Raw genomic sequence first — 10,168 nt, 5'->3', positions numbered from 1 at the left:
CACCATAGTTGCAGTCTCCAGCCGACCTCGACACGTTGCCGCAGCACACCACCAGCAAAGCTACACGTCCTATGCCTATGGCTATGGTACTGTTTCGAGTACACAGAACAACAGTTACAAGGGCACGCGAGGCTAGTTTGTCGCTATGCTGCGAAATAACCAGCAGCATAACCAGCAGCCAGCCTGAATACATTTGAATGTGTTGAGTTCTTTGCCCACTGTTGTTCTCACATGTTGCTGATTGCACAAGTAATAAAAACAGTGAGAGAGAGAGAGAGAGAGAGAGGGAGACAGAGAGAGACAGAGAGAGACAGAGAGAGAGACAGAGAGACAGAGAGAGAGACAGAGAGAGAGACAGAGAGAGAGACAGAGAGAGAGAGAGAGAGAGAGAGAGAGAGAGAGAGAGAGAGAGAGAGAGAGAGAGAGAGAGAGAGAGAGAGAGAGAGAGAGAGAGAGAGAGAGAGAGAGAGAGAGAGAGAGAGAGAGAGAGAGAGAGACAGGGAGAGAGAGAGAGACAGACAGACAGAGACAGACAGACGACAGACAGACAGAGAGAGAGAGAGAGAGAGAGAGAGAGAGAGAGAGAGAGAGAGAGAGAGAGAGAGAGAGAGAGAGAGAGAGAGAGAGAGAGAGAGAGAGAGAGGAGAAAGAGAGAGAGAAGAGAGAGAGAGAGAGAGAGAGAGAGAGAGAGAGAGAGAGAGAGAGAGAGAGAGAGAGAGAGAGAAATAGAGAGAGAGACAGAGAGAGAGAGAGAGACAGACAGACAGAGAGAGAGAGAGAGAGAGAGAGAGAGAGGAGAGAGAGAGAGAGAGAGAGAGAAGAGAGAGAGAGAGAGAGAGAGAGGAGAGAGAGAGAGAGAGAGAGAGAGAGAGAGAGAGAGAGAGAGAGAGAGAGAGAGAGAGAGAGAGAGAGAGAGAGAGAGAGAGAGAGAGAGAGAGAGACAAGTATTACCCCCAAGTATTTAGAACCATTGCCACTGTGAGTCGCCTTTGTCTTGGGAAATAATTTTAAAATGTTCATGCACCTGATCATCAGTAGTCAGTCGTATTGTTCTAGGAATCTGAATTTCCATCTAAGATTGCTATCTTTGCCCAGTACAGTATTTAGATGTACAGTGCTGGAAACTGAACGAGAGCACTCCGTACTCCGTGCCGCATATGCCGTTTGTCGAAAATACGAGCGGAGTGAATGACCCCCTCTCGACATCGACAACACGCTGAAGACAGGCCCGCTTCTTCTGTCTGATGTTCATTTCGGGAAATCTGTGCAAGGACTTCCTGTCGCGACAACAAAGACGCCGAGGGGTTAGTAACCCTCACATCAAAGAATGCATCTTGCTGTGGCGACCAAAAGCCCCTTGCACGGATATCCAAGCGAGCTTCTGCAACACGATTAGCGGTGGCGCCGTGAAGTTGTTCATCATCCAATGGCAAAAGCGGTGGCTCTGTTTGAACATCCGGGATGGCAGAAGAAGTCATCACCTCCACCAGCACATCACGAAGCTCATTGTGTCGCAGACTTGGATAACCCCCTGTAGGGCATGTCAATGCATGGTCGACAGACATGTCTCTACCACACACACAAGTATTAGTTGGTGGGAGGCCGTCAATAGACAATAGAGCGTTTTAGCAACTCGTGAACCAGTGGACCTCTCTACGACTACGAGTCAGTGGCAGGGAGCCCTACATACATTGGTATGCGTAGGGCCGCCTGGTCGGTGGTCGACTCGGGTGCCTGGGTTCGAGTCTCGTTGTTGCATAACGAATCAACTGCCCTTGGCTTGATTCGTGCGAAACGAACCCCGATTGCAGCACACAACGAGACTCGAACCCAGGCACCCAAGTCGACCACCGACCAGGCGGCCCTACGCATACAGTCAACTTGGCTAATAACGACTGCGGATATAACGACAATTCGCGAATAACGACAGAATGTTCATGCCCAGAGCAAAGTCCCATCCCACTGTAATACATACAATGAGACTTCGGGTATAGCGACACTTCGCGAATAAGGACACTTTTCTGTTGCCCCACCGGGTGTCGTTATAAGCGAAGTTGACTGTACCAATGTATGTAGGGCTCCCTGCCACCGACTCGTAGAGACTCGAGTCGAGAGGTCCACTCGTTCACGACTCTCTAATCTAGTAATCGTAATACCCCAGCCACATCGCAGGGCGAGACCATCCCGGACAGAGCTAGAGGCTCAGCTGGAAACGCCAGCATCAGCAGCAATCTTCAAGTAAGTTAGTTCAACAGTAGACTACAAGTCATGTACAGACAGGTCAGTACCCGCTGACATGAGCACTTCTTTCTAAAATCGTGACGCCATTTTGTTTTTACACGCATGCGCGCGTGTATCGTCTGTGCAGTGCAGGGCCTAGTATAGTACTACTACAGAGCTGGCAACAGAAATCCGACCCCCTGGGCGGGGCCGCGCGCCGTCCAGGGGGTCGGGTTTCAGTTGCCAGCTCTGTAGTAGTACCACAGTGCTGGCAACTGAAATCCGACCCCCTGGACGGCGCGCGGCCCCGCCCAGGGGGTCGGATTTCTGTTGCCAGCTCTGTAGTAGTACTTGTACTTGTTGTAGTACACTCCCGGGATCCCCTGGCCGTGATCATGGTGATATGCGTTGACTTCATCGTCTTTGTGGTGGACTCTCACAGTCTCAGTCTCAGCTAGCCAGGGAGTCGCTGCTCTCAACACTGACTCAGTGACTGCTAGTGTAGACTGTATACATGTAGTGTCCTGACAGAAACGAAAGCCTTTTTTCGTAAGGAAGTAGAATATATTTCTAGCAGATCTATGATTGTAGTGAAAGAATAGGCTAGGGACAGCAGGGGAGAGCGATAGAAGCTGAAGAAGAGTCGATGCTCTGCGCTAAAACCTCTGTCCATATAACTCGCATTGTTGTCTTTCGTCTCCGAACATTTCTACAATGCAACGTTTGTAAATAGAGCAAGACGCACCGTGGCAGTTGCAGAGCTGCGTTGTACTGTTTTCCGAATTCCAGGAGACTTTCTCACGTCCAGCGACTCAGTGGCCGTGTGAAATAGTATAATTCTCTGGCCCGAATCTGCCCCGCCATAGGCCATGGGGCTGTGCATGTGCGATACGTCTCTCTTTCAACTCGCACTCATTGGATGATTGGTAGCGTGCTGTGCGTTGACAATTAATTATTTAAAAAAAGAAGTTTGTATCCTGCTTCTATTCGGCCGTCCACACCCTCACACGGCGACCTCACCGTGGCCTCTAACGACCTGGAACACGGCGGTGGATATATCCGGGTACTAGTATCAACAGGGAGTTTATGCGTATGTCCTAGCGTGCTACTAGCGCTAGTAGCTCACCTGCTATACGTCTGCTATCCCAACTGACCATCTGTACATGGTTGAACTGAACTAGAACTACCTGCACTGCTCCATACCTACTATAGTCTGTATCCTGCTGCTAGCGCTACAAGTACAAGTAACGACTGCTACGTGTGACCATGCATCGATTGGAGATGCGGTGGGTCGTGGAGAATGGCTGATCGTGTGTGCGCCATCATGGTGTTCAAGTCGCTCGTGGATTTCGCTCACCCAGTAAGGCATCATGAATTTGTGCATGTACATGTAAAAAAAAGAGTAAATTATCGTGTCCGTTCCCGAAGGGAACTCACAACGGCCGCTAACCCCCGGTAAACCCTAGCGGCAGATGCAGCGCCTAACGGTGGGGTGTACATGTACATACGGTGTTACTCAATGAAAACGCGCCGTGTCACGCAAGTACGCGGCGGGCGTTGCGCAGCCCTGGACCTGCGAACAGTGGGCGGCGAAATGATGCAAGGTGCAAACTTGAGCGATGCGACTGGATTGCATTGAACAGCACTGTACATACATGTACATGTACTAGCACCACTGTTGTTTGGCAAAGGAAATCCAAACCTACAAGTATGTATGCTTTCCGCGCAGAGAACTGAAAAAAAAGTAAAGTTCGCACAGTTGTATTGAGAAACACAGCCAGCTAAGGAAGTTTCGCTCGTGCCAGGCCACCACCATGCCTGTAATACCAGGGTGGCAGATGCAGCGCCTACTGGCGAGGGTGAGGTGGTAACTCTCACAACCAATGCCCCACAAAGGGGCGATTTCCTCGTTAGCTGCATCCATGTTACCTTCACTCCGAGTAGTGAGTACCCAGTTGACCGTGGGTGCCGGCGCAGCTCCCTGCATGTAAAGTGGTTCGCGCATGCATCACCGCATTTGTTAGCACACTGCACGCTCCCTGCTCCCAGCACGGGTCTCCAACTCGGGACCTTGTGATTCGTAGGCAAGCCCACAACCACTCGGCCAAAGCGCTGATACTGCAGAGAACTGTAGTTGTGGCCAAAGAAACCGATCCTTGCGAGCCGAAATTAATGCCAAGGCTCATGCCGCGCACGTGTCACTTGGATGGGTTTGTGGACCGTTCATGGTGGAATTGATAATACAGAGGTTGCGCACACCGAAATTCGTAGCGCAGTAACGAGTATTTTTAACGAAAAAGCTAGCGAATATCCATAAACCGTGAGGTTGCGCACAACGCGTGAACTTTTTCGTAGTGGGTCGCACGGATGCGAAGAGTCAAGACAGGGAGTTGTAAAATATCAGTATTTTAGTACTCCAGGTAACGGAAAATATTATCGTAGAGCTACTCTGTTTCGGTCGTGTTTGGACGGATCTTCGTAGCAACTTTCGTTACTCAAACCCGGACCGTCAAAATATTACGAATCTTCTTTGTGCGCAACCTCTCTAATGGAAACGCGGCGCTGCCTTCGTCAGTTTGACTCGCGGGTTGGATCTCTTTTGCCACGGCTGTATAATTATTTATTTTGATGTTTTTGTGCACAGCTGAGGGTCCGTGCACATGTGTGCCATTGTGTGGTCTTGCTGGCTGCAAAATTAATGTACATCAGTCTGGATCTCAATCGGCATAGCTGTTCGCTGCCTCCATGCTTCCCTCGTGCAAGGCCACAGGTTCCCAATTAACTGTGGGTCGCAGCACGGCTGGAAATAATCCTTCCGCTTCCAAGCAGGACTTGAACCTGGTACCCTCTGTTTCTCAGCCATGGTCTTAGACCATCCCACTCTGCCTACCTGCTTGGCTAGCACCCCAGAAAATGTGGTATACAGAGTGCGCAGCTCCGAATGGGTTGCTATCACGGAGAAATTTCTTGATATAACATCATTTTGGTGATGTAGTGCGTACAAGCAGATCTCCCGCTGCTGGACAACTGCAGCACAGTTGTATGCACTACGTCATTTCCTGCCACATAAAGTCCCCTCAGACTTCCAGAACACAGGGGTTTTGTAGTATTGAATAATTATATGGACGCAGTATTTAGACAAGAGAGTAGACAAGAAGGAAGACACTACACACAACACTAGAGAACCACTGGATCATGTGCTCTTCTATACTGGATTGGCTCTCATTGCCATGGTGAAGGAGCGGGAAATACGAATAGTAACTATTCTACTGTCTTACTATGAATACACCTACTATAAAAGCCATGTATATATATATATATATACTCAATCTGCGGACAGATCTGCGGACAGATATATATATATATATATAACGAAGTGTTAACTCTAACCAGTTAACGAGGAGAAATCTGTCGTTCAAATAGAAATCGTTATACAGAAATCGATACATATACTGCCCGGAGCGTTGAGAATGAGTGAGAATCGTTACCGTTGGTACACGTAAACTAGTCAATTTTGGGAAATCGTTATAGTATATGCGCCTCGTTAGAATAATGGCTTATTACACCTGCATCAAGTATGACCTACGAGTGCAGGTTTTAGTATTGCGGCCATGACAGACACTTCAACTTCAACAAATAAAACTCAAACCCGTTCTTTTATTTTTAGGTGACTGTTTTGATATTTTCTGTTTCGCCTATTCTGCAGTTGCATGCGTATACATGTAAGCACATCATTCCAGCTCGCTCCTCATTCTTCCTTCCATTTGGCAAATACTGGTTTTTATACATTGTGCAATTACTAAGCGTCATTTGCAATAATAAACGAGAGAGCTTGGAAGCTCAGGGCCCTACGCTATGCTTTTTTTATTGCAAAAAGTTTCCATCTGTTCGAATACCATGCGTGATGAGCTAGGCAAAAAAGCATAGCGTAGGGCCCTGAGCGAAATAAATAAATTTTCTCTTGCATTCGAGGGTAATGCGACACCGTCTACCACCTTGATGACCCAGGCGAAAAAAGCATAGGGACGCTATACATTTTTCATTTCTCCTACTTTTTTAAAGACTTAACCTGTGATTGGAACCCGCACTATGGCCCTGCATGCATTCCCCGATACACTTACACAGGTATACGCATACATACCAGTACTCATTTTTCAAACTTGCTTCACGTTCTCATCTTACATTTGAAAGCCCTACTAGTATTTGAATACTGTGGCCAGCTGTCTTTGATGGTACGGGACAGGTACGGGATAGCGCCAGCTAGGCCAGGCATACCGACGGCACAAACAAATATTTGAATACTGTAAGGGGCCGTCCGTAAATGTCGATAGTTTTTTACAATCCGTGAAATTTTCGTACCTGGGTGGTGGGTGCAGCCGAAATTCAAAGTAAATAAAATATCGATGACACGCGGACCTGGCGCCCAGTACTGCGTGTGCGTGGGTCTGCGTGCGTCGAACCACACGTAGATCTACACGTAGATTGTTGTCTCCAAAAAATGTAGTGGAGATCGAAACTCTTGAAGCAAAAGAAACAGGGAAGTTTGTCAGATATTATTCACAAGTATAATTATTGCACAATTATTCGAAGTATCACAATACCTGATTAATCCGGGTCAAGTCCAGCTCTTATTTGAACTCCACATCGAAGAATTGCTACATCGCCAATGGTTGGAACAGTTCCCATGTGGAGCGTGGCCTAACGAAAATGGCACGGCAGACTACTTTGTTTGGTACAGCTGCCAAAAAAGATAAGTTTTTCAAAGAGCTTGACAGCCCTGGTGAAGACGACGATGGCTACTACGCCGTCATCGAGGTCTTGTGGACTGTTGAAACGTCCAATAATCGATCTGCGTTTTTCACCAAAGCACAGAAGCAGTGGATGGAGACGTTTTCCGCAGACCCGCAGGCAAGGTCGGAGATCATCCAAAAGGCCAATTCACTCAGAGCGAAGGACGGGCAGAAGCTAGGAAGTAGCATTTTCTTATGTATTCAGCAATGCATGTGCTTGCTGGATTGATTGCCCATAAAGGGTATGATGTATTTGGAATGAGCTGAAGAGCAAGTGATTCTTGGACAACATTCCTGGCATAAGTCTGCCAAAATACATTGCTGTACTCTAGTTATGAATGACACGGTGAGCGCATGCCTGCGTGTGTATGGACTCCATGGACTCCACCTACATTTATGTAGGTACAGTACATGTGTCATCAATATTTTATTCCGTAAAAAGTAGGGGGTGGGTGGTGGGTCCTGGTTACTTTGTAAAATTCACGGATTGAAAAAACTATCGATATTTACGGATGGCCCCTAAAGCGTGAAATTTTCGCGGCGTTTTTAGTTCGCGTTTTCAGAATCCGGACAGGTTTGCGAGGTTTTAATTTTGCGATTGCTACTGTGGCATTCATGCTACACCTTCCATCAAGAGTAGATAAACAAGAGTGTGCAACTCCGGATCTCTCCTGCACAATCTGCAGATACCCCCGCCCCACGGCGGAATTTTTTGTTGACGTCACCTTTTTTCAGAAGAACGCGCATTTCGCCGCAGAGCAGTGTGAGAGCACGTGCTGGGCACCGACCTTGTAGTGTAAAGCCGGCCAAGAGCACGAGGGAAAACTTTCCGAAAGACTCGCAGCTCGTGCGTCCTCGAAAAGATTACGTCAACAAAAAATTCCGCCGTGGGCCTACCCATCCGCGAGTTGCACACTCTTGTTTATCTACTCTTGCTTCCATGGATCTCCTTTTCGCGCTGTCTAAATTTCGCGATTTCCACGCGGTCGCGGATTTCGCAGAAATTAGACCATGGCAATAATTTCACAGTTTACAGTACTGTGTCCAGCTGTCTTTGATGGTACGGGACGGGACAGGTACGGGATAGCGCCAGGCATGCCGACGGCACACACAAACAAACAGACACGGAATTAAAGCTGTGTGGACCCTGGCTAGCTGCCAGACGTTACTGAAGTAACGTCTTTTGCATAGCTACGGGAATGATAATAAATGACAGACACTGGACACCCATGTAGACAAAGTCAGAAGCTGTGCACTCTGGGTTTCAGCCTTCAGGTAGGGGTGAAACCCAGAGTATATTATCCAATACTCCAGCACTCGCTCGAAAATTTGAAAAGAGCGAGTACTCGTTGCGCGAAAATACTCGAAACGTACTAGGCACTACTGTATGCATGTACATCAAGTACTTCTGTTGCTCTGACCAGTACTTACAGCCCAGGCAAGTGCGCCTACTGTTGCTCTGACCAGTACTTACAGCCCAGGCAAGTGCACCTACTGTTGCTCTGACCAGTACTTACAGCCCAGGCAAGTGCGCCTACTGTTGCTCTGGCCAGTACTTACAGCCCAGGCAAGTGCACCTACTGTAGCCTAGCACCTCCAGATCTGAATCTTGTGAAAGTCCAGTGCTTTTTGATAGTAACAAGTAACTTGTGAGAAGTGCTTGGCAAGACTTCATGTATCGGGTGTACTACGTTCCATGTGACCAGAATGTGTGCAGTGCATTGTTTATGTTGTCAGTAAAACACTCGTACTCGCTCGAATACTCGCTCGTTTTTTCAACGAGTACTCAAGTCCTCGATTTTGGCACTCGTTTCACCCCTAGTTTCAGGTGCTCCTGTTGGTACAGTAAAACCTGCCCAAACCGGACGCCCTTGGTGCTGCAGAAACTGTCCTGATATGACAGGATTCCGCTTGATCCAGCGATGCATATTCGATCCGCAGCGCTGTCGGTGCATACAAATTATATTTGTCTGGTCAAGACAGGATTCCCGGCTTGGTACAGGGGGCGGCAAACACGTTGTGACTGTTATTTGCAAGACTGGATGGTGCACTGTACATGTGCTGTCGCTAGCACTTGCAAGACTAGGTTTACAGCACTGTTTGTTACTGTCTGCCTACTCAATGTCTGTCTACTCACTGTCTGTCTACGCACTGTATGTCTACTCACTGTCTGTCTACTCACTGTCTGTCTACTCACTGTCTGTCTACTCACTGTCTGTCTACTCACTGTCTGCCTACTCACTGTCTATCTACTCACTATCTGCCTACTCATTGTCTGCCTACTCACTGTCTGTTTACTCACTGTCTGCCTACTCATTGTCTGCCTACTCACTGTCTGCTTACTCACTGTCTGCCTACTCATTGTCTGGCTTCTCACAGTCTGTCTACTCACTGTCTGCCTACTCACCGTTTGTCTACTCACGGTCTGGCTTCTCACAGTCTGTCTACTCACTGTCTGTCAACTCACTCTCTGCTTACTCACCGTCTGCCTATCCATCATCTGCCCCCTCATTTTGTTTCAATGGAGGTTTACAGCACTGGTTGTCACTGTCTGCCTACTCACTACTCACTGTCTTCCTACTCACTGTCTTCCTACCCATAGTCTGCCTACTCACTGTCTTCCTACCCATAGTCTGCCTACTCACTGTCTTCCTACCCACAGTCTGCCTACTCACTGACTGCCGCAAGTTACCCATTGTCTGTTTATTCATTGTCTGTCTTCGCATTGCCTGTCTCCTCATTGTGTTTCCATGCAGGTGTGCTTGATGAGGGAACATGGATGTGTCATGACAGTAGAGGTTTTGCAGAAGCTACAGCATGGATGGTATGTGAACTGCTAGGACCACCATCATACCAATGTAGACCAATGTATTCCCTGAGCCATGAACCAGGCACCAGACGCTACTAAAGTAACGCCGTTTACGTAGATTCGGGAATAAAACAGAGAGGGTCCAGGCTGTCCAAGAGAGTGCTCAATACCAAGTGGTAGAGCTGGTTCAAACTATAGGACGACAGAGAAAGTGTTTTTACTCCGAGTTTCACGCACTAAGCTATCATCAGAAAACAGTTTTCTGATGATAGCTTAGTGCGTGAAACTCGGAGTAAAACACTTTCTCTGTCCTTCTATGGTTTGGTAGATTCGGGAATAAATAAAATGA

General features: G+C 47.9%; 1 protein-coding gene across 1 annotated transcript in view; it reads left to right on the top strand.

Annotated features, from left to right (window-relative positions):
- Positions 1-2,754: 2,754 nt before the first annotated feature.
- LOC135827573 (uncharacterized) overlaps positions 2,755-10,168 on the top strand; it is a 19,649-nt gene continuing 12,235 nt past the window's right edge. Inside the window, exons 1-2 of the mRNA XM_065340042.1 lie at positions 2,755-3,580; positions 9,767-9,834. Coding sequence (XP_065196114.1) covers positions 9,828-9,834 — 7 coding nt within the window. The 5' untranslated portion in view covers positions 2,755-3,580; positions 9,767-9,827. The remainder of the gene's footprint in view (positions 3,581-9,766; positions 9,835-10,168) is intronic.

This window comes from Sycon ciliatum, chromosome 11 (genome assembly GCF_964019385.1).
Source record: "Sycon ciliatum chromosome 11, ocSycCili1.1, whole genome shotgun sequence".
NCBI lineage: Eukaryota > Metazoa > Porifera > Calcarea > Leucosolenida > Sycettidae > Sycon > Sycon ciliatum.
The sequence above is the reverse complement of the archived record's forward strand: the minus strand, read 5'-3'. Positions and strand labels throughout refer to the sequence as shown.